Source organism: Podarcis cretensis (assembly GCF_951804945.1).
Source record: "Podarcis cretensis genome assembly, chromosome: 3".
Lineage (NCBI taxonomy): Eukaryota > Metazoa > Chordata > Lepidosauria > Squamata > Lacertidae > Podarcis > Podarcis cretensis.
In genome coordinates, this window is record NC_137172.1 from 112976161 (window position 1) to 113001669 (window position 25509).

Genomic DNA, 25509 nt, shown 5'->3' on the forward strand with positions numbered 1-25509 from the left:
CAATCACGATTTTTAGATTGACTTGCCTAAGATCCAGGACAAAGCGCCACCTTTCGGAAATCCCCCACAGACATCAATTTCGCCTTTGAAATCCTGGTAATGTCCAGGAAAATCTGAATGTATTATATCTAAAACTCAATTTCTCTGCTTCGAGTGGCATCATTTGACGTATGTGTGTATATGATTTGTTCTTAGCTCTGTTTTATCTTTGTCTACCTTGGGGGTATTCAAATATCTCATTCTTCCTTGGTTATGGAAAGTGACTGGAAAACCACTTGAGAACCATTAAACGCTGAAGATTAAATAACTTTTGCTGCAGTCTGTTGCACAGCTTCTTTAAAATGATGCAAACAGCACAATAAAGAAGCAGGAATAATTATTTGTTATAAAAAAGTTCAATAGACAAACACAGGGAGTTGCATGGTGCTTTGTTTACATTATGAGTGTTTCACAACAAATAACAAGCCAAGGTAAATATAAATGGTGCCGATCAGATGTACAAAAGTGTTCTGTAAATCAGAAACAAGTCTATTTTGTTTAAATATTGCAGACACTGACAGAAGAAAATCACTCCCATTATTTATTCTGCTTTTTCATACAGTTGCCAAGGAAACCGGAAGTGCCTATTGAGGGGCTTGCTGTTAGTTTTCCTTCTTATTCTTTTCCACTTCCTTCTCCTCCCTCCCCTCCCTCTCCAGAAATACTTTTCCTGCAAGCTTCTCAGTTTCTGGAACAGTGATGGTAGGAAAATCCACCAAACTCTTCTGGAAGCCACTTGAATCCACCTGTCTCCATACCCAGGTTAGATTGCCACAATATATTATATTCTGGGTTGCCGATGAAGGATACTTCAAGTGGTTCAGAATACAGCTGAAAATCTTCTAACCAACAGAAGCAGGAATGAGCACACCTCACCAGCACTTAACAAACTCTACTGGCTAACCATTTGTTCCTTGGGGCAGTTCCGACCACTGATTTTTGATCTACACCACTCCAAACAATCTGGGACGGAGGCATCTGTCAGAGATGACGTTTCTACAATCGGCGGATCCTGCACAGAACCAGAGATTGGGCCAGATGACCTCCAAAATCTCTTGCAGCTCTATGGTTCTAGTGGAACAACTTCCTTCTCTCATAATGAACACACCCAGCTTTAAAATCTGACTTGGAAACCCACCTCCCTTGCATCCACCTGATACCTTCAGATGTGACATGGTTGGCTAGGACGACAGACAGAGCCTCCTCATTGGCAGGACTCCCTCTTCATATAAGTTTGGTGGGTTTGGGGTGCAAAGGGGAAATTGTTCACCTAGGCGTTTCATGCCACTTTGTGAAACTTTTTGATTGCATTTTGCTTTGGCTTTTAACCTGCTATGGTTGCACTCGTGTATATTTTAGTATTTTTGTTTTCCTGTGGTGTATTATTAAAAGGGGTCCATGATGCTGAGTTCACAGACATGCACTTTGGTGCCCATCAAAGTCCTCTGTCCCCTCTCTTTTAAACAGAGGGTTGTTGTTTTTTTTGGTTTGTGTGTGTGTGTTGTTGTTTTAACTTGGATGGTACTAGGCTGGCTGTGAAGCAAAGTCAAGGGATTGAGCCACACCACACTCTTCCCTCACTTTCCTCAGGGACCCATGTGAGACCCTGAGGCATTCTGGAAAGGGGAAAGGGGAAAGGGGAAAGGGGAAAGGGGAAAGGGGAAAGGGGAAAGGGGAAAGGGGAAAGGGGAAAGGGGAAAGGGGAAAGGGGAAAGGGGAAAGGGGAAAGGGGAAAGGGGAAAGGGGAAAGGGGAAAGGAAAGGGAAAGGGAAAGGGAAAGGGAAGGAAAATAAAAAGAAGATAGGCATTGGTGCTGCGTGGTAAATTTGAGGAATGAGGGAAAGATCAGGTGTCTATGTGGTGTTCTGTGCATTTCTTTTTTGCAGGAAGGGGTGTGTGTGTGTGTGGCCTGTTCTGGAGGTTGCTGTCTGCTTTTGGGGTAGGGTTTTGCTTGTCTGTAGCGTTTCCCTGTTGTATTTTGGGGAGGGTAGTGGGCAGGTGGGGAATCATGAGTGTCAGCAATTATTCATCTGTGAAACAGGTATTTTGTGATGCCCACAACAGTCTCTTAGTTTGGCGACCTCTGATTTAAAGTAAGGTGCTAAGTGACCTCTATGGCAATAGATTAACATGGCAAGACAGAAACTTATTGAACACATTTGACAAAATAGAGTTAAATGTTCCCCTATTTAAATGTTATCCCATTTCTGTTGTTGACTGTTCTTCGCCGACCCCATACAATTATGTAGCTCATGGCTTAATTTCTAAATCCATTTTCCTACCTATAAAACAAAGAATTGAGTGCCCTGATTTTCTTTCTTAGTTCTCACAAACTATACAACCACAATTAGCAGCTGAAAAAGCTTCTCTAGTGAGAAGCCAGTTTAAACATCAATTATATATTGCTTATTTATACTCTCTGGTTCCCAGAGGCAAGGGCAACTTCTTCTCTTCATACAGCTTATTAATTCTTCCCCCTACTTGCTCCCCTACCTTTTTACAGCTGTTGATGGGGACTGCACTGTCTTTTCCCTTGGACATGAACTCCTTCAAAGAGTTTATAATGACACTGCAAAGTATGATGCTTATAAAACAACTACTTCTTAAACCATTACTGCTATATTAATTTGTTTTTCAGTGGTGAGCATAAAGTCACTAATAAGCGTAAAGCCACTTCAAATATAAATTGTGGGCTTTGTGATGAAAATGGGCGCATGGTTGGTTGTGTTTATATCTTGCCTGTCTGCCAAAGCACCCAAAGGCACTTTACAATTTAAAAACCTAAAACAAACACATGAGATCTGCTGAACTTACATTCTGCAGGATTAATCCAACAAATTGCTCAATTGCTCTGTGAGTTTCATAAAGCCATGTTGCCCCCCCCTCCCCGTTTAGCAGTCACCATCTGTACAAAGAGACTTATGTTGGCAGAGAGTATACTCCCTGCTGCCTTTTTGCCCATGCTTCCTACTTCCTTCCTATCCAGAAGATGGTCGCAAGGGATGGAAAGTTGGCAAGCCTAAGCTTTCTCTGTGTTGGCCCCACAGCTCTGGAACTCTCTATCAGTGGCTCTCCAGAAGGCTACTATATTTGAGTCACTCTAGAATTATGATAATAACATGATAAAGTATAAAGCAAGATAAAACCACTTCAATCCCCTGCAACTCAGAAAGTAGAGCACACTCTACCTATGAAATTGTTATGAGGGTTTTTTGTGTGTGTGTGTGGTTAGGCTGTAATGCTTGGGCCCCCTTCTAATTCTTGGGATAGTCAGGCTAGCTTATTGATGAGCTGATAGCTTGGGTGATGGGCCTCTAAGGGAAGAAAGGAAGGGGCTCTGTGTAAGGTAGCAAATGGGTAGGCTTCCTCCTTCAATTCGCTGGTAAGCAGAAAAACACAAGCCTAGAGTTGAGAGTTGAGTGATGTAAGCTAGAAACTAGAAGTGGAAAAGAAGCAAGCTGATGCCTCAGAGAGAGCGAAAGAGTGATGCCTGATTTCTGTTGGAATTCAAGGCTGTAGCTATGGGAGAAGCAAGACCCTCTTGTAGCATTAATACTGTGAACCCCTGCATTGTAGGCTCAGGTTGTATATATGTGTAAATAAACCATATATCATAAAGATACCACAGTCTCCCCTGTGCCTCATTCCGAAGAAACCCAAACCCTGGGTAAGCTCCTGGAACCCCACAAATCGCACAGCACTCAGAGATTGAAGTGGACTGCAAAAATATAAAACTTTATTCCCATGATACCCAGGATAAAACTGAACACCCCAGCCCAAAATGTTGTTGATGTAATTGGCCCCACAAAGGTCTTCATGGCCTTCTCAAGACTATCTCCTCCATCCTTCACTTCCCTGTAGAGAACTCCAAGGTCAGCCCTCTGGTCTGGGGATGCACACTCTTCCGGCATCCCATAGCCTTCCTCCTGCTGCACTTCCGGCAGTGCTGAACCAGGGATGTGTGGTGAGAGGCATGTGGTCCATCAGATTCAGGAGACTGTACCTGTGAGGGTCTGGGGTCTGGCCCTATAGGCTCTGATGGTCTGGGTGGTTCTTTAAGGATTCAGGTGCAATGACTCCCCTTTCTGGCACACCTGCAACCTCTGACTCCATGTTCTGACTCCAGAAATTAAGACACGTAAGCCCAATGACTGCAATGTCCACATCACTGATTTCCATTTGCCTGACCACTTTTACACCAAAGGGTCTAATGAGCCTATAGATAGCTAACTGGATTTCTGTTGTTTCAAAATCACTTGGCAATGTTTCAAAAATGCTCTGAATGTCAACATTGTGGAAACTTGCTAATATTCAAGAGAGTGCCTCTTGTTGCATGATATGTATATTTTGCTTTCCTGAGTGGGATGCAGCTTCAGGGCAAGCTGGCTCTGCACCAGCAATATATATCCAATTTAAATGAAAAGGCTTCCCTGAAGAACATAACATTTTTGTACTGAAACATGTGGTGCTTTACACCAAGCTAAAAAAAAATAAAATGTTCTTTTCTCCACGTTTTCCAGCTAGGAAGTAAATTCAAAGGAGAATATTCAGATACATATTCATACTTCTCGTTTTGCATCAACCTAAGTTTGCTTATGGGAGCATGTCCCATTGAAAACAGAAAGTCTTTTGAGTGAGCATGTTTAGGATTGCACAGCTGTAGCAACTCCCTCTTGTGTCTCAACAGAAGAAGTCTTTTCAGCTGCTTTGTGGCAGCTTCAAAAAGGAGGGCTTCCCATCTTGTTTAGGCACATGACATGATATTCAAGCTCGCTGAATACATTTCCCTGGGATATATAAATCTCCTGCCAATGTTTTGACATCTTTTGTAACGTAAGACTGTTCCGTGTAATGGCAGCCAGTATCTAGCAAGAGCATGCGAGCTGGACACACAGAGGAAGGGAAAGATCTGCCAAGTCATTTCTGAATGCTGGAGTGGCCGTCATGTACCAAGGGGCCCAAATACAAGCCAGCTGACATTTGAAAAGTCAGTGCTAAATCTGACAGCGGATTGGTCAGATGGCACAACAGTGGAGAACAAGCTAACACTTCATATCAGGACTGGGGAGGTTTTATTGCTTACCCTGGCAGACGGAAGACTACAGGCTTCCAGTGCAGTCTCAACGCGCTTTCTGTCTGAGGAGAACAAGCGATATATGCTGCAAAGTAGAAAAGAAACAAAAGAAGTAAAGATCTGCACTGTCTGCCCACCCCCAGTCCTGAGTATTGCCCTATAAAGCTCTAACATCAGCTGAAATGCCTAATAAAGGACATATTTAATAACTGTAAGTTTGCATCTTGAAAGAGATGTCTTTCAGGTAAATTTAAGGCACGGGACTGAAATTTTGATTGAAACATTTCACCCATTTTTAGTTTTGTTTATCTATATTAACTTTGAAAAGATGTCTGAGACAAAACTCCAATTTTTGGAAAAGCTGATTTCAGAATAAGGACTCCAACACAATCAGGGACATTTGAGAGTTTTCTCACTAATGCTCCAAAACTACCCCTCTTTTTTGTTGTTGTTGTAAAAACAGGTACAAACAAAGGGACTTTCAGATACATAACACCCAAAAGAATTAGAGACTATCATTACTGCAGCACAGACTTGATTTTTAATGGGCCTGTGTTGGATAATATTAATAAGAAGAACAATCTATGGCCTTTTAAACTTTGTGTGTAGAGTGTTTTTGTTTGTTATTGTGGGGTTTTTTGTGTTTTTATATTGTAAACTGCTCTGTGATCTTCAGATGAAAAGCGGAATAGAAATGTTTAATGAGGATGATGATGATGATGATGATGATGATGGTCTGGTTTCAAGAAGGTTGAAGAGCTGCCTTCTCCCACGTGAAACAACCTACTGTATTTTTCACTCTATAAGACGCACCTTTCCCCTCCTAAAAAGTAAGGGGAAATGTGTGTGCGTCTTATGTGTGCGTCTTCTAGCTTCTGGCTTAGCCGTGCGAAGCCTCTTCAGGGCAGGGGGAGCCTTCATCCTGTTGCGTCTTATAGAGCGAAAAATACGGTAATTGCTGAGGCTTCCCTCAATACAATCTGCTCAGCAGCATGTAGATTTCTGATTGAATATCATGGCGAATTCCACAAGCCTCTTCTATGTCAAGTAATTTAGGACCAATTTAAACACAGCCCCAAATTGGCCATCAAGGATATGTTTGACAGGGAGCCTCAGACAACTTCAGCTCTCTGGTATGAATCTGTAGCACCAAGCACCTTTATGTCAGATTCAGACCTTACAATTTTAGATGTGCACACATCTTTAAAAAACCCTAGCTTTGTACATGTAACACACAATAAATGTTCATCACCCTGGGCCCCTCTGGGAGGAAGGATGGGGTAGAAATGTATTGATGATGACGACAATAATGATGGAAGAGGCACTTGGAGCATGTTCACCCAGGAATTTCCTGCACGTTCAGATCAGTACTTATGTCCTTCCAGATAAATGGTGTTGAGCTAGAGAACACATCTCATGCCACATCTCCAGTAATGTTTGCAGAGCATGCTGTGTCGTTGCAAACTTTATCAGACACTCGGATGCAAACCTAGGGAATTATTAGGCTGGCAATGATCAAACAAAATTCATATACGGTGGTACCTTGGTTTACAACGATAACACTGGGCAACAATTTTTTTACTTTTAGAATGTTGTCTAGATTTCTACAACTGATTTAGGGTATTTTTGCACTGCTGAATCAGGAAATGGCATCTGTTTCTCTCCATCAGGTCAGGTTTACTGTAAACTGAATGGTGAGCATTGATAAAGGTAAGTACACGTAAATTGCATGTTGCCTCACCATTTTTCAAACTTCAGGGCTTGAACTTCCATTTCTTGGAACTCCTGGAATGCTCAGTGGCAGGCAGGTCTCTCTTCAGAGTCCAACAGTAGTCAGCCATCATGACTGTGTCCCAGTGACCCTGATACCTGGTCTCTATCTCTTTCATGTCCTGATGGAATCTCTCCCCCTGCTCGTCACTCATTGAACCCAGGTTCTCAGGAAACCGGTCCATATGTGAAAATAGGTAGTGCATCTTGACGCTCATGTTGCAGCCCAGGTTTCTGAAAGCAGTCAGCATGTTGTTGACAAGTTCTGCTTAGTTTCTGGCCTTATTGTTGCCAAGAAAGTTTTTCACTACCAGAACAAACGCCTTCCACGCTTCCAGTTCCACTTCGTTCATTGAGTTTCCGAACTCTGGATCTCTGATGAGCTGACGGATCTGAGGACAATCAAAGATGCCAGCTTTCAACTTCTCCATGGTCAATCCTGGAAAAGCCTGGCACAAGTAAGTGAAGCAGTCACCAACCTTGTCCAGAGCCTTGGTGAACTGCTTGATTAAGCTGAGCTTGATGTGCAGCGGTGGGAAGAGTATTCTGTCTCTGTCCACCAGAGGGTCATTGATGACATTCCTTTCTTTGCAAGGCACCAATTCCTCCTGCACAGGCCAGTCCACCAGAGGGTCATTGATGACATTCCTTTCTTTGCAAGGCACCAATTCCTCCTGCACAGGCCAGTCCTTCTTCGTGTAATGCTGAGCACAAATTTATGGAAGATTTCTAGGTTTGATGACTTCAAACTGATCCCTTTTCGACATAATCACCCAGAACTATCAGACCTGAATACTTCTTGTCATTAAAATAATCATTTCCAATCAAAACAATTATTCGACATGGCATTTTACCCCCACCAACTTCTTCTAAAATGCTCCACACAAGCGTACATGTGAACGAAAACGTAAAAAAAGACATGTGGCCATAGCTCAAATACTTGACCTGATTGAGCAAAACCAATATGATTTTTGGATTCAGTGCATCAGATTCATCCTAAATCGGCTGAAAAAATGCAGACAACAAATTTGTTGTTGACCAGTGTAATCTGTTCCGGAGGTCCATTTGTAAACCCAAACAGGTTGTAACCCAAGGCGCGCTTTCGCTAATGGGGCTTCCAATTTTTTTTTGTTCATAATCCAAAATAAATGGGTTGTAATCCAAAAAAAAAAAAAAAAGGTTGCAAACCGGGACACGCACTTCCAGGTTTGATGTGTTTGTAATCCAAAATGTATGCAAACCAAGGTACCACTGTATAGGATGCAAAAGTAACCCTGAAAACCTTTCCATTCCTAGCCTTAACAGATAGTTAACCCCTGAATCAGAAACTTTGCTTTCCTGGAGGTGATCAAACTGTGCCTGGGCTTTACCCCTTCAGACTACAGGTGGCTGACATGACTGAACGTGTCTCCATGCAAACATTTTCCTGACAGGCAGAAGCTTAGCCTTCTTCCTAATATGCTAGATTGTTTGTTTTCTTTATTTCAGGAAAGGGGTATTTATTTTGTGTGGAGAAACATCCACCTGCAATGGTATAGCCTGCACACACTTTAACCACGGCAACAAGAAGATCTGTATCAGAGTGATGGCACTGTAGAATGAATTACCATAGCTTGCTTCTGTTTTTAAATGCCACACAGGGTAATAAGATCAAGCCAATCTATCAAATATAATGGCATGAAAAGCTTCTACAAAAGGAGGCATTCTGTAAGAGAGCACAACTTACTTCTTCAAAGGGATCCGCCCCTCCGTAGTGACTTGCAATTTAAGTTTGGTATATCTAGAAAGAAAGAAAAAGTGCTTATATATATATATAAATCATTACAACCACAGAAGTAGAACTCTGCTTTGTTTTCCACAGCGCTGACCACAAAATGACCCTGAACTTTGTTCTTTTGTAGAAGAAAATTACAATCTCCCAAGCCTGTCTATTTCCAAGAAAAGCTTAATGTCTTGAAACCTCAAGCAAGTTTATCTTTATTTACAACGACATCTCTAAGTACAGATTTTGAGAGTGATCTAAAGTCCCTTGAGGAAGCTAAATCAAAGATGGACCTTTGCCAAGAAGAACTTGTTTTATAGTATTTTTTCAAATTATACACAGAGCACATTTAAGACCAATGGCTCAGAATGGGGCATAAGGATGAACGCTTTGCAGGTCTTCTAGCTTTCTGTGGCAAAATGTTGCTGGAGTGAGTCACCAGCTGGTGGCTCATTTTCTCAGTCACATCGGAGCTACTTATCTGTGATCAGCTCCCATGCAGTTGGAAGAATGCAGTTGGCAGGGGCCAACCATATGGGAATTGGTATTGTGGTGTGTGTGTGCGTGCACGCACGCACGCACGCACGCACGCATACAGATTCTTGGGAAAGATCCATGCCATTAGCTCCCACTCTCATAGTTTGGTCATCAGTGGTGATGTTGTTGTTGTTGTTTAGTCGTTTAGTCATGTCCAACTCTTCGTGACCCCATGGACCAGAGCACGCCAGGCACTCCTGTCTTCCACTGCCTCCCGCAGTTTGAACAAACTCATGCTGGTAGCTTTGAGAACACTATGCAACCATCTCATCCTCTGTCGTCCCCTTCTCCTTGTGCCCTTCATCTTTCCCAAAATCAGGGTCTTTTCCAGGGAGTCTTCTCTTCTCATGAGGTGGCCTAAGTATTGGAGCCTCAGCTTCAGGATCTGTCCTCCCAGTGAGCACTCAGGGCTGATTTCCTTAAGAATAGATAGGTTTGATCTTCTTGCAGTCCATAGGACTCTCAAGAGTCTCCTCCAACACCATAACTCAAAAGCATCAATTCTTCGGCGATCAGCCTTCTTTATGGTCCAGCTCTCACTTCCATACATCACTACTGGGAAAACCATAGCTTTTACTATACAGACCTTTGTTGGCAAGGTGATGTCTCTGCTTTTTAAGATGGTAAGTAGTTCATCAGTGGTAAGTAGTTCCAATATGCATCTCATATAACACCAATGTGGACAGTACAGATTAGGCAGGGAATGACGGAGAGCTGTAGGCATGTATTAAGTGCACACATGCTTCCTGGAATGCAAGACGTTGCCAACACTTCATTATCACAAGGGTCTCATGTGACCAGCTGCTGCGGCTATATGCCTTTTGCACGTGAGATATCCCCATTAATGGCTTATCATCTAAGCCTTTTGATTGTGTGTATCTGACCTCCAGAGCAAGACTATATATGTGGTGTTAATGTCACCTCCAATTCCTATGACAGAAGCAGGGCCAGTCCAAGAGATTTGGGCACCTGAGGCAAACCACAAATGCATCCTATTCAGATGTTAAAGCGATAAACAACTACCTGACATTCAGAAGACATCTTAAGGCAGCCCTGTTCAGGGAAGTTTTTAATGTGTGATATTTTAGTGTACTTTTGGTTTCTATGGAAGCCGCCCAGAGTGGCTGGGGAGGCCCGGCCAGATGGGCGGGGTACAAATAATAAATTATTATTATTATTATTATTATTATTATTATTATTATTATTATTATTCACCGAGAGGCTGCTATAGAGGCAGCATTGGGTGGGTGGGGGCCTGCTGGGGAGGTAGTGGCAGCAGCAGCAGCAGCAGCAGCAGCAGGTGATGCATTACTTGGGAGGCTGGATCTGCTGCCTCTGTAGATACTGCTGCCCGAGGCCATCGCCACAACTTGCCTCATGGGTGGGCCGGCTCTGGACAGAAGAGGTCAACATCTTCAGGAAGAATTAGTGGTTCAATGATAGAACGTTGCATGCTTAAGGTCCTGGGATCAATCCTGGGCTTCTCTAGGGAGGGCTGGGAGAGACCCCTGCCTGAAATCCTGGACAGCTACTGCAATCCTGAACTGCATGGACCAGGGGCCTGACTTGGGACACTTGTTCTATTCCTAACACTTTCCATCATGCAGTAAGGCAAGTTGCCGTGGTTTGGAGGAACGTTGGGGATAAGAAGGGGCCAATATATATTTTTTTTGCACTTGACCACCTCTCAATCCAGGCTGGTTTAGGAGTGGGGAAAAGAGGGGCAATCAGCCAGTGGTGTAAACAGGATCAGAAGCTGTGCATCCTTACTGGATGTGAAGTCCCTAACCTCGAGCTCCAGGAAGAACAAAAGTCCCTTACACATCATATGCAGACTGGAGAGAGTGGGTCAGCGACCAAATAAAACTTGTCCTTGAGAGCCAGTGTGGTGTAGTGGTTAAGAGCGGTAGTCACGTAATCTGGGGAACCGGGTTTGCATCTCCACTCCTCCACATGCAGCTGCTGGGTGACCTTGGGCCAGTCACACTTCTCTGAAGTCTCTCAGCCCCACTCACCTCACAGAGTGTTTGTTGTGGGGGAGGAAGGGAAAGGAGATTGTTAGCCACTTTGAGACTCCTGAAGGGGAGTGAAAGGCGGGATATCAAATCCAAACTCTTCTTCTTCTTCTTCGTTTTGGGCAGTGAATGCTGTGACTAATCCAAGTCAAACCATCAAGCAGTTTGACAGACACTTAGCAACAGGGACACTTAGATTTTCCTAGTGAACGTATAGGCTCGATTGCCACCTCTTCGCTCTTTGTTTTGCTAGGATAGTCTGCAACCGCTCTTATAGTCCAGTAGATTTTTCACAAAGCATTATCTGCACTATGAGAAGTAAGCATTTGGAACCTGGTGGTGGATTTGGCACAAAAAGTGGGCAGAGACAGGGTTAAAACACACACACACACACACACACACACACACACACACTTTTCTCTGTTGACTTCCTTTCAGCTTCTGCCCACCTCACAGTTAAGGCATCAATATAATATAATCGTGTGTAACATGTAGTTTAACTGCTAGTTTTTAATATAATTCAGCCCTTCTCTGAGCACAACAAATCAGCATTATGGCTTTGGATAAACTTGGATTTATTTAGGCATTTCCTTTTAAGGTGGAGGGGGGAAAGCACTACTATTTTTGTCCCAGGATATTCTCATCAACACCCTTCGTACTTTTGTTCCAAAGCACTCTGAATCAACACACTGCACCTACAAACGTCAGATAAATAGATTTACAGTTTTCCTCCACTGAGCAAAAGCACATGGGCCATTAAGAAGGGGAAGTGGAAATCTTGTATCGCTTTATTGTTTAACTAATAATAGATAGCACAGTGAAAATGCCAAAGGAGATCAGTCTGCATGTCTTTTATAGCACCAAATGGCAGTGCCAAGGTCTTAGGATGTGCGTTTTGCACGCAGCACGAAGACTGCAATGACTCTTAAGTCTACCACATTGCCTGTACAAATAAAAAATTATCTGCATAGAGATCTGGTCCCTGTCATTCATGCTGTGGTGACAGCCAGATTTGAATTCTATAGCACAGGCCACTTCCATCAATGCTGACCATTATAAGAACCTTGTAACATTAAGAACTGGGTTCTCAGGTGAGAACTACCTGTACACCTTTGTCACTAGCCCTAACTTACCTCTCAGAAATGTATGCCTTATACCGGTATATGTTTCCTGACAACACCTAAGTATGAAAGAGCAGTTTTGCTGGCACATTTTATCATTTTACCAACCAAGATTTTATAAGGTAGATCTGTGAAAAGATAGGTTCTGCTCTTGCTGGAAACACTCTCATGTGTTCTTCTATTGTAGATTTTTATCAAGGACTTAGAAAACACACAAGTTATCCTCTTATGAGGCAGCTTGCTGGTTGATCCTTAGAGACCCTTTTGAGTATCTTCCTTGAGAGGTCTAATAAATCTGTTTCCATACATGAATATATCTTCATGTTGTAGTATCTCTCAGCCCTGCTGTGACGGTTTGTTCCTAACTTGTGACCTTTAATATTATTAATTGGTTCTATTGAGGTGGCAATTTTGTACTACTTCATATTTTAAACTTAGTTTAACAGTCAGTCAACTGTACTAAATGCTTGATTGTTTTCCTCTTCAGCTCCATTTCTTTTTTTCTTTTCGTGTTACTCCAAACTATATTCCTGAAGGTCTTCCCCTTTTTGGCCAAAAGAACCAGAATCAAAGAACAAGGTTCCTGTGATCACATTTTGAGCCTAGGAATTAGCTTTCAATATAAGATTTGAACTCAATTCACAACGTTTTAGCACAAAAGTCCCCTCCTGGGTAGCTTTCTTCATTTCCACAGTGTAGGTGGGAAAAGTCCATTTGCTGTTGCAACAGATAATTGGATGTCAGAAAACTGCTGCTGATCTACTGCAAATCTCCCAGAGATCTCCCAGCAGATCCTGATCTACCTTGTGCTCACCTATGGTTAAGAGAAACCAGCCAGGATTGTTAACTAGAGTTTGAAGCTAGCTTGTTTTCCGAACCCATCATTAAAGACTAACCACCATTTATCCAGATTTGGGCAACAAGTAACTGTGGTTAGGGGAAAATAGAAATAAATGGTTCAAATTCCTTCCTCACAGCTGTGCTGGAGGAGAGGGAGATGAAAGCATCAACCTGAGGCTTGTTGCTCTTTGTGCATGCGACCATTCTGTTGAAAATAAAAGCCAAAGAGCATTTTGTGCTGACTCTTGAATTGAAGAACACCTAAAATGGAGCCAAGAGGCTTTCTTCTCACCCCACAAAGCACTTGCTAATTTATTCACCGATACACCCTGAAAAGAAAGTAATTTGCTTTCGTGAAATTACGTTAGCACCTGGCATGAAACAGAAAGCACAGTTTAGTCATGGATGGAAAATATATAACCTGTTTAAATGCAAATACGGTAACTTTGGCTTGCAGATCTCCACAAAATGGTTGCTGCGTTACTCTGATGCAATCTTCATCAATGCATGTCCAAACACAGTTGAGCACCACAAACTTGATGGAGTCATTGACAGGAAACAGGTGCCAATTTAAACCAAAATAAAGCCACGACAGTCTCTTTTTTCTTAGTGCTATCTAGAAAGGGTTCAAATAAAAATTTCTCGTCTTGCTTTCAGCTTCAGGGGCCTACCTCTAGCTGAGACAGCAGAGCTATGTTTGGTTGCTCCACTCCAGACTGCAAACTGGGACTCACTGGATGCCCCCTCATGCTAAAATGTTAAAAAAAGCTTTGCATATTAAAAAACAACAACCTTGAGTGTCGGGGGAAAAGATAGACCAGCACCTTTCTCCCTAATATGTTAGCTTTTTAGATGACAGGGATGATCACGATGAGGATGGTTTTCACACAGAAGTACGTTCCATCATGCGAGCTCCACCAGCTATCTGAAGTGGTACAGGGATAACATGTTTATCACCTGGGAGAGAACTGGGCCAGTGGGAAAGAGGAAAAGGAATGTTTATAGAAGCAGCTGCCTGCGATTGCAGAAAACAATTGGTAGCAATCATTCTCACAAAGAAAAAGGAAGCTGACACACAACGAAAAGAGTAGAAACATCCTCCACAGCTCAGTGCTTTGTCACTTACGCTTTTTCCAGAAAAGCTTCCCTTGACATGTTCTGTGCCAGCAGGTTTGACGCCAGACTGAAGATTTCCTCCGACCATTCCTAAACAGACAGAAAGGAATTGCCACTTATGTTCAATTTATTTATATTTTTTAATTTGCAAATTGAATTTCTAAATGCCACCCCCCCTTCAGCGAAAGATCACGAGGCTGTTTACAATAGCAAGCACAGGACAGAGGAGCAATCCATCAGGACTTGAGTTCCAAGAAAACTGACAATAGGGCATATACACCTGATAGCCAACCCCTTTTCAAGGTGAAAAATTGCAGGATGCTGTCCCTGGGGAGGTGCCTTCGTTACATCCCTTTAGCCCCCAAGCAAAAACATTCCTCTTCTCCCAGATCCTTGGCTATTTAAACAATCTACGGCCTTTTGAACTGTGCATGCAGGGGTAATGTTTTTGTTTGTTACTATGGCATGTGCCCTTGTGTTTTTATATTGAAAACTGCCCTGTGAACCTCGGATGAAGGGTGGTATAGAAAGTTAGTCAATTAATCAATAATAAAAATCACTCAGGTCAGTAGAAAGGTGTTCAGAACAGGAATCAACAGACACAGATTTGCTTATAGATTATGTGAATGGGCGAGCAGGTAACGTTGGTTGACGCTGCTGTGGCTCAGAAAAGCAAAGTTTCAGCAACAATCATAATTAGTATTTATACAGTATTTTTGTATGTCCAGAAAGCTTCACATACATTATCATAGAACCTTTGGAACAACGCTGTAAGGAAGGTTCAGTATTATCCATTATTGTAGATGGAAGCAGTAGACGGAGGCTTGCCTAAGACTACCTTGTGAGACCATGGGAGAGAAAACATCTTAATTGAGGACTTCCTAATACATAACTCTTGGTCACAACAGTGTGCTAGATCTCTTTCAACATGATTATTTTTCTGCTAAACAACTAAGCTGAAACTGCCCTCAAACATGTTCTGGAATGAACCAAATAATAACTTCTTTACAGTGGTACCTCGGGTTAAGAACTTAATTTGTTCTGGAGGTCCGTTCTTAACCTGAAACTGTACTTAACCTGAAGCACCACTTTAGCTAATGGGGCCTCCCGCTGCCGCCATGCCGCTGCTGCACAATTTCTGTTCTCATCCTGAAGCAAAGTTCTTAACCTGAGGTACTATTTCTGGGTTAGCGGAATCTGTAACCTGAAGCGTCTGTAACCTGAAGCGTATGTAACCCGTGGTACCACTGTATACATAAAATACAACACACTTATTTCCAATGGAACTTTTTTCTGCAGAATGAACCAGATGTATTTCAGTATGGATTTTAAACATACCTAAAGCAAGCATACACCTGTCCTAAACTGAATGTGAAGACAGTGAGCTCCCTTTCGTACTGCTACTCCCTTTGCCTGATAGAAATATATTTCAAGAACTGATTTTATGGCACAAACATTAATTATGTTTGACCCCCGCCCAAGCTGCATGCACAAGAAAGCAACATGATCAGGGCTTAGCAGTAACTTGGTGATTTGAATCCCTTAGGAGTGTGGGGAAAACAACACTAACTAATCGGGGATTTTTCAAAACCTGGAATTAACAGAATGGACAGGGTTTTGCCTTGGAGAATCAAGAGTTCACTGCACTTGGCGACTGTGGTAAAAAAAGTCACATGTAAAAAATCCCTTTGAAGCAGAGGCGATCATATGATCAAATTAAAGGTTCCCACGCTCTGGGAGACGCAGTTGAACTGAACCGATCACCTTTCCACATGTAACATATTCTGCTTCTGCCTCTTACCCCTATTCCCACATCTCTGCTGACAGTTTGGAAGATCTCTCTGTCATCCAACCTTGAAGTCTTGCAGTTATCCTTCATGCCTCTTCACTTCCTCCTGCATACCGTCTCACAAATATCATCTTGCCAGCTTGTCATTCCCTTCCTTTCCTGCCTCAAAACCCGCATCAAAGCCTAATTTATAGCAAAGCTCAAAAGGCAACCCAAGTAAATTCCTTTTCAATCTCCTTGTCATGGATGCTCCTTTCTCCAGTCAACCGTGCATTTTGAAACTCCAGTATTGCCAAAAAAATCCATTGCCAACCTGACCAATATTTCACACTTCAGGCCAAATACTGCTTAACTACTCTTCTTTCATTGCCCTCTTCTTCTTTTTAATCATCCCTTTAAGGACACGTTGGATGACTCAAATCTCATTGCAGGATCTTTGTGACAGTTTAAGAAGGTGCTGCAGATGCTCTATTTTGTAGTTCTCATTTTCAGGCAGCTGCTCTACACTCTCCTCCTTTAACCTTAGTTATTTTCATTTACATACACCTGCACATTCAGTGTTAACAATGGAGAGCTGTCAGAATTTCCCGGCCATTCTGCACATTATTTATCAACACAGAATTGAATTTCTGGTTTGGAAAAGCATGCACCTTGTAATAAGGCTGTTTGCCCTTATGCTTACCCACTCCTTCAGAGGGTAACACTCCCTCTGAAGGAGCAGGCATTCACCTTGGGGGTACTTCTGAATCCTTTGCTGTCGCTTGAGGTTAGAGTGGCTTCAGTAGCACGGAATGCCTTCCATCAGCTTCAGCTGATGGCCCTATCTGGACAGGGGTAGCCTAACTTCTGTCACCTATGCTGTGGTAACCTCTAGGTTAGATTACTGAAGTACATTATACATACAGCTGCCTTTGAAGACAGTCTGGAAACTTCAACTGGTGCAGAATTCAGCAGCCAGGCAAAATGGTTTGAGCATATAATGCCAATCCTGGGCCAACTGCACTGGCTGCCAATTAGTTTCCAGGCCCAATTCAAAGTGCTACTTTTGCCCTGTAAAGCCTTACGTTGCTCAGGACTAGGGCTGGGTGATATCTGGTTTTCCACATTGCAGTATATCACCAGCTAAACGTCATGACAAAGGAGATGGTGTTAGACTTTAGGAGGAAGAGAGGAGAACTAGCCCTGCTGTACATCCGGGAGGGCTGTGTGGAGAAAGTCTCTTCCTTTAAATTCTTAGTGAAGACCTTACTTGGAAAATAAATACAACCCAGGTGGTTAAGAAAGCCCAGCAGAGACTCCATCTCCTCAGAGTCTTGCGGAAGAACAATGTCAATCAACATCTGATGATCTCCTTCTACCGGTCAACAATAGAAAGTGTCCTTTCATACTGCATCACATTGTAATTGTGGGGCACCGGAATCGCTGCATCACATAATTCTTGACTGTGCTTTTCACTTACCGGCTAGGAGCAAGTTTCTTGCTCAATATCTAAAGGGAATTGCCGATGATACAATTGAAGCCAAACTGAGATATCTACTAATTGATGATGACTCCCTAAGATCACTCATGGTTGCCAGATTCTTGATCAGCGTCCTATCCCTAAAGAAGAGAAACGGACTCCTGTGTGGCTCGGATAATCCCTTTAAATCATGATCTATGTTTTAGGATGTAATTAGGTGATATCACCATTGATATCCTTGATTAATTTATGAGCAGAGGGCGATGTTTAGGTTACAAATTAATTGTAATGTATGATGGTGGTCTTTGTTTTTGTTTTGCTTTGGTTCCTGTTTGTCTTTTGTAAGTTTTGGCGGTTTTAAATTTGGAGGTTTAAGTATATTATGTTGGTATGGGAAACTGTCGTGTGACGGGCCAATGGCCGTAATAAAGATCAATCAATCAATCAATACTGCATCACAGTGTGGTAAGCTGGTTTGACATCAACTGATAGGAAGTGCCTACAGAGGGTGGTGAATACAGCACAAGATATTATGGGCTGTCCCGTGAATCCACTGGATAAAATAGCAGAAGAACGTTGCCTCAGGAGAGTGAGGAAAATTCTCAGGAATGATTCACACCCTGGCCGGCACTTTCTTGAACTCCTGCCCTCAGGCAGAAGATATAGAAGCATGATTAGTTGCACCAACAGGGTAAAGAACAGCTTCTATCCATGGGCTGTTAGGCTGCTGAATGAAAAGATAACAACAGGGCAACTGACTTTTGGGTTTGGTGGGTGGGTGTCAGTAAATGAGGGGAATTAAGACTTAGAGAGCTGTGCGTGGGGGGGGGGTACTTGTGTAATCTCACTGTATACAAGTTGTACAAGTGACAATAAAGTATTTCAATTTCAGTGATACCAGGATGGTACTATCCTAGTTCCTGAAATAAGGATGGAACTATCCTAGAGGTGAACAGTAGGCCTGGGCAACACCCAGTTTTCAACATTGTGATGTACAACCAGGTAAACATTGTGATATACCGATCTATCACAATGTCTGAAATAAGGGTGGAGACATGCATTGTCTGGTTTCACAGTTTTTCCTGCATCGTGAGTTTTGCCGGTGTCTGCTCTTGTGATTCACTGCCCCCTGCATGAGGTAGGGGAGAGCTGATCTGTCAGTTAACAGGGGCTGCAGGAATCAAGAGAAGCATTGGCTGGCTTCACAGTTTTTCCACATTGTGATTTTTGGATAACATATACACACACACATCATGATTTATGCCAAGTCAAAAATTATGAAACCGACAGTACAATATGGACTTCAAACTATCTATCGACTGCAATACAAAGACCACTACTCCCCATATGAACCAATCCAGACCCTGCGGTCATTATTTGAGGCCCTTCTTCATGTGGCCCATTTTCTTTTAAAATGAATCTTGCAACTCTTGCTCAGCTCTTTCAAAAAGAACCGGCAGAAAAAAGAGAGGGGAACCCCACCTTTTGTGTTAAATATTTATTTAACACAATACCCCATTCTGACTATTTTGGGGGGATTTCTCCTGCCACCCTGAAAGCTGCACAAGGTAGCTTCCCATTTTTAGATGGGGAGAACGGATCCATGAAATGGAGAGCTTCACAGAAGAACCAGATGCAGCAGTCTGCAAAGTGCTTTATCTTCTTGGACACAATGTTTTCTTTCAAAGCAAAGGGGCAGGTATGAAAACCAAATATAGTAGGCCCTTTAGCATCAGATTCTTATCAAAGTGCTGTGTCTCATTCGTAATTTTAGTTCGCCCTGTCTAGTTCTTCCGGCTTCCAAAAACATCCCAATGTTGCTCTGTTCAAGAACTAATCATATGTTCTAAATCTTCTTGTGACAGTAAGTGCTACAAAGATTAATCACAGCGTAAGGTAACAGTTTGAAATACTTTTAGCGCAATAAAGCCTGGTGATGTTTCTCTCACATTTAAAAACTCACGTCCTACTGATTGCATGTGCTTCCTGAGCCCAAGGCACATTTCACTTGTGATATGGGCTCTTATCAGTCCCTTGATCTCTTCTTTTTTGGAGGGGTAGAATACACCTTTTGATTCAGTAGACATATAATAAAGTCATATTAATATGCAAGTGATTTGAACCGTATTAGGAAAGGACAAATCTGCCTATTCCTAGTCCACTACACTTTCATATGCTTATACTAAAATCTGTATTTATCTACATTCCATTTTGCATTCATGTGCATTTTAAAAAAATCCTCTCAAACCACATATTTCAATGCATTTTAAAAGTAGCATTTTAAAGTCCACGTTTTGATACATTTCATCTGCTGAGAACTGTATCACAGCATTCAGAGAAGTGCCAAGTCCATTGGGCAGTTTTGTTCTGAGCTCCACATTGACCCGAGAGGTGCTGATAATTTCGTACAGGACATCACAAAGATCACGTTTCTTTGCCTTGCTCAGTGCTGTCTTGTGCAAAACTTCAGCTCTGATCCTTTTGCCTCTGAGTTGTCAAAAGGGCAAGTTTAAGAGATGTGTCAGGGGTAAACAGTGACACTCTTAGCTAATGATAGCTAATTGCAAACAGGGCATCAGGTCAAACCATCTGAGGATACACAGAGATAGGCAGCCATTAACCTCAAGTCAACCTAATGTGAGTGACTGTGGGAAGGTGACATATACCTAGGGAATAGTTCTCACATAGCATTTATTCCAAGAGAACACCAATCTTGGGTTTTATTTATAGGCAGGTAAGATATTTTATAGGGCCGGTAAGATATAATCTAACTGAAATCCCTTATTTTGACTACTGGCTCCTCACACAGCTCCTGACTCACGACAGTGTGTTGCCCATCGCTCTGTTCTGACTAAAGGAATTAATGCAGCCACTGCTGGCGGGGACATTTTGGGACCCAAAATATCCAACGCCAGTAAATTCTGGTGTACTTTTTAACATAATAGTGTAAACAGGGATCAACATACAAAACACTGAGAAGCCATCCCCCCCGCCCCACTACTTTATATGGAAACAATTGGAAAAATCTCTGTGATTGAGGCTACCAACATGGCACCTTTTTGTACATCGAACACTTCTGAGGTCATTCTTACTACCACTTTACTACCACTTTACTACCACTTTACTACCACTTTACTACCACTTTACTACTACTTTACTACTACTTTACTATCATTTTACTACAACTTTACTACTACTTTAGAGCTATTTTACTACTATTCCACCACTTTACTATTGGACCATTTTACTACCGCTTTACTACTACTTTACTTCTATCTTACTGCTGTTTCACTACTGCCTTACTAACATTTTACTACTATTTTACTACTGCGTTACTACTACTTTACTGCTATAGTACTACTATTCCACCACTTTACTATTGTTTTACCATTACTTAACTGCTACTTCACTACTGGTTTACTATTGCTTTACTACCACTTTACTTCCACTTTACTACTGCTACTTTATTACTTTTATACTACTTTACTATTTATACCCCTTTTAATAGAGTAGACCTTCCTGAACAATGGCATGCTTGTCTATAGTAACAAATAGTATTGTTACTATTTTATTAATTGTATATACTGCCCTTCATCCGTAGATTTAAGGTTGGTTTACAACTTAAAAATGCAAGGTAAAAAACACCAAATACACAATAAAAACAAGAACAAGAACAAACCAATAAGCCTCCTCCCTCAACCTCTCCTTTGGCTTGTCCATCACTCATGACTTCTCTCTTGATCCTTGATCTTAACTTCCCCACTTTTGCAAACCTTCCAGTTGTCCCTAATTTTCCCGGGACAGTCCCAGATTTATTGAAGCTGTCCTGGTTTCTGATGTTATCCTGCTTCCCCTTAGGACGTCCCTATGTTCATGGGAGAAATGTTGGATGGGATGGAGTTATACATAGAATAGAATGATAGAATGATCTCGATACGAATCCAAGGCAGACCTTTTAACATCACAGTAATCCAAGTTTATGCACCAACTACTGGTGCTGAAGAAACTGAAATTGACCAATTCTATGAAGACTAACAACACCTTATAGAAGTGACACCAAAGAAGGATGTTCTTCTCATTATAGGGGATTGGAATGCTAAAGTAGGGAGGCAAGAGATAAAAGGAACAACTGGCAAGTTGGGCCTTGGAGATCAAAACGAAGCAGGGCAAAGGCTAATAGAGTTCTGTCAAGAGAACCACGTGACCCGGAAGTGTCTCCGGACAGCACTGGCCCCTGGCCTCTTAAGTGAGATGGGCGCACAACCCCAGAGTCTGTCAAGACTGGCCCGTACGGGCAGGGGTACCTTTACCTTTACCTATGTGTACTCATAGGGACGCGGGTGGTGCTGTGGGTAAAACCTCAGCGCCTAGGACTTGCCGATCGCATGGTCGGCGGTTCAAATCCCCGCGGCGGGGTGCGCTCCTGTTGCTCGGTCCCAGCGCCTGCCAACCTAGCAGTTCGAAAGCACCCCCGGGTGCAAGTAGATAAATAGGGACCTCTTTATAGCAGGAAGGTAAACGGCGTTCCGTGTGCTGCTCTGGTGCTGGTTCGCCGGAGCAGCTTCGTCACGCTGGCCATGTGACCCAGAAGTGTCTGCGGACAGCGCTGGCTCCCGGCTTCTAGAGTGAGATGAGCGCACAACCCTAGAGTCTGTCAAGACTGGCCCGTACCTTTATGTGTACTCATGCAAACCAAATTGAGGCCTGGGTAAGCCTACAGTATTGGGCAGTAAGGATTTACTAAACCTACTGTATCCTTTCTTAAGGAAATCAGCCCTGAGTGCTCATTGGAAGAACAGATCCTGAAGCTGAGGCTCCAATACTTTGGCCACATCATGAGAAGAGAAGACTCCCTGGAAAAGACCCTGATGTTGGGGGAAGATTGAGGGCACAAGGAGAAGGGGACGACATGAGATGGTTGGACAGTGTTTTCATAGCTAACATGAGTTTGACCAAACTGCGGGAGGCAATGGAAGACAGGAGTGCCTGGCGCACTCTGGTCCATGGGATCACAAAGAGTCAGACACGACTAAACGACTAAACAACAACAACAGGGCACACATAAAAATGACAGCATTGCAATATGAGTAACTATGGCAGTGGCTTTGTGTACCCAGGTCTGTGTAAAGAGGGAGATCTTAGCTAGGGAGAGACTGAGAGCAAAAATCAATGGTAATCTTAAAAATAACTAATGCGTGCTCGTTGTTTGGGATCCTAATTTGTGACAATATGGAGCAAACACCACATCTGGCCTTAAATAAATGTTCAAGGAATTTCAATGAAAGCAAACAGATACCAGATAAGACTTTGTGAAATTTCTCACAGAACGCAGAGGAGTTATGCACCTCCACAGACATAACTAAGCACAGAAGAAGATCACTATTTATTTAGGGTTGTTTCATACTGCTCTTCATATTGAGATTTCCAGTGAATTTTACAAGGGGAAAGTAGAGCCAATGCTCCTCCTTCAGTTTTATATAGAAGTTACTCTTCATTGCTTGCACATTGTTTAGAACTGCATAATCTGTTGGAATGTCTGATTCCAGCCTATGGCCACTTTCAAATGTGTTCACCTGTAAGTATTTTCCGCCCTGTTTCCACATAGATCTGCATTTTTAAAATCCACATGCAAATAATGCCTGAATATGTGCTTTGAAATGTATTCTCTCTCAAAAGGCCTATTTCAAAACTCTTTCATCTGAAAATATGGATTTCTAAATTATTATTTTCCTCCAGATATGCATTAAAAGCCAATGATTTCTAGCCTTTTAAAAAAAATAAAAAACCAAGAACAGTATGGGAATATTTGGAAAGTGGATAACTAAGTTCCAATCCCCATATTAATCTGGGAGGCACAGATCAGGTTTGCTCCTATCAGAATATGAAAAGAATGATTTCATAACTACAACCAGAGTGGACTAAAAAACATTGACTACATCGTCAACTCCTCCCCCCCCCCCATTCTGTTGCTATAGATATATATTGGGCCTGAAAATAACCCAATTTGATTTCCACACAATGAACTTCAGCTTTAATAAAGCTTTGTATTCACTCCGCTTTTGGTTCCATGTTCTTACACCATAATTCACATGGTGCCATTTCCCTTTATGCTAGCAGCAAATTATATAGCTCCTCTATGCCCCAGTGAAGCCTTAGATTTTGAGATCTGCTGCTTAACGAACACATTTCTCTCATCTTCCACATGCATCACACTGCATCCCTGAAGACATTTGTCTCAATATAAGTTATCTCTTCTCATAGGAAAAGACAGTGCCTTAAATGGTCCACATTCTCCAACGCTCTTCATCCAAATTGAAACTGACTGTGTGAAGACAATTTCCCCACCCTGCACATTTGTTTTTGGCTGGAGGGGAGGGGGCACAGCTCAGTGGCAAAGCACAAGCTTGCATTAGAGAAGCCCCAGGCTCAAAACACAGCATCCCCAGTGAAAAGGGGTCCTTGAAGGGCTCATGCCAGGGTCAGCCTATACACTATACCATGGGTAGGCAAACTAAGGCCTGGGGGCCGGACCCAGCCCAATCGCCTTCTAAATCCGGCCCGTGGACGGTCTGGGAATCAGCATGTTTTTACATGAGTAGAATGTGTCCTTTTATTTAAAATGCATCTCTGGGTTATTTATGGGTCCTGCCTGGTGTTTTTACATGAATAGAATGTGTGCATTTATTTAAAATGCATCTCTGGGTTATTTGTGGGGCATAGGAATTCGTTCATTTCCCCCCCCCCCCAAAAAAATAATATAGTATGGCCCCCAGAAGGTCTGAGGGACAGTGGACTGCCCCCTTGCTGAAAAAGTTTGTTGGCCCCTTTAAAAGTATAGAATTATGAGTAAGGTAAAAGTAAAGGGACCCCTGACCTTAGGTCCAGTCATGAACGACTCTGGGGTTGTGGCGCTCAACTCACTTTATTGGCCAAGGGAGCCGGCATACAGCTTCCGGGTCCTGTGGCCAGCATGACTAAGCCGCTTCTGGCGAACCACAGCAGCGCACAGAAATGCCGTTTACCTTCCCTCCAGAGCCGTACATATTTATCTACTTGCACTTTGATGTGCTTTTGAACTGCTAGGTTGGCAGGATCAGGGACCGAGCAACGGGAGCTCATCCCGTCACGGGGATTCAAACTGCCAACCTTCCGATTGGCAAGCCCTAGGCTCTGTGGTTAAGACCACAGCACCACCCATGTCCCTTAGAATTATGAGTACACTGATGCAAAGGCATCATGTTATGCATGGTGAAAGCAAGAGAGAAGCAGTTGCGTGTCGAGGTCCCCAAGCCACCCCCCAAATAACTCACAACGCACACTTAATTTTTGTTTAAGGTTTTTTGCATAATTTTGGCCACAACTTTATTTAAATACAAAACCGTGAGTGGTTGTTTAGGCATTGGTTAAGACTATCTGTCCCCCGGCCTGGGGACAGAACTGACTTCCAGGCACCACCGAAAGACAGTGTGGGGGAAAGCAAGTCGGGGAGAAATGGAGCTGAGCTACAGACCCTCAATTCTCATCCGCATGCTCCCCGAAGGCTTGCCGGCCCTAGTCCCATTCCAGGGATTGGACGAAAAGATGGCAAGCCCCAGGATTCCTTTAACGGAATTCCCTTTCCGCAGCAACCATGGAGGGGCAGGCCCAGCCTATCCTAACCCCTCTTCCACCAATTTATAACCAATGCCTAACCGCAACCTTACAAGTTGTGACGATTTGCTACGCAGTAGGCAAAAACCAAATGGCCCAGCCAATCAGCCAGATGGACAAAATTCCTACCAGGCCCCTGCCCCAATGGCAGACGACCCCATGACAGGCATAGCAAGGTCAATGCAACAACCCCTTACTCAAGGGCGGGTAGGCGGGTGATCCGTTGCACGCAGCAAAGAGAAAGCTCCAGGCTGTGTGCAGAGTATTTAAACATTTTACCCCTCCCACCAAAATTGCAACATACCTTTTTCCCCAGCAACCCAGTGAACCAATCACT

The 25509-nt window shown here is 42.8% G+C and overlaps 1 protein-coding gene across 3 annotated transcripts in view; it reads right to left on the reverse strand.

Annotated features, from left to right (window-relative positions):
• Window positions 1-25509, reverse strand: part of PLCB1 (phospholipase C beta 1) — a 472399-nt gene that overhangs the window by 165489 nt on the left and 281401 nt on the right. For all 3 annotated transcript variants that reach the window (XM_079969662.1, XM_079969664.1, XM_079969663.1), the window contains 3 exons: window positions 14285-14364; window positions 8610-8663; window positions 5123-5198 (listed from right to left, as the gene is read on the reverse strand). In XM_079969662.1, coding sequence (XP_079825788.1) covers window positions 5123-5198; window positions 8610-8663; window positions 14285-14364 — 210 coding nt within the window. The remainder of the gene's footprint in view (window positions 1-5122; window positions 5199-8609; window positions 8664-14284; window positions 14365-25509) is intronic.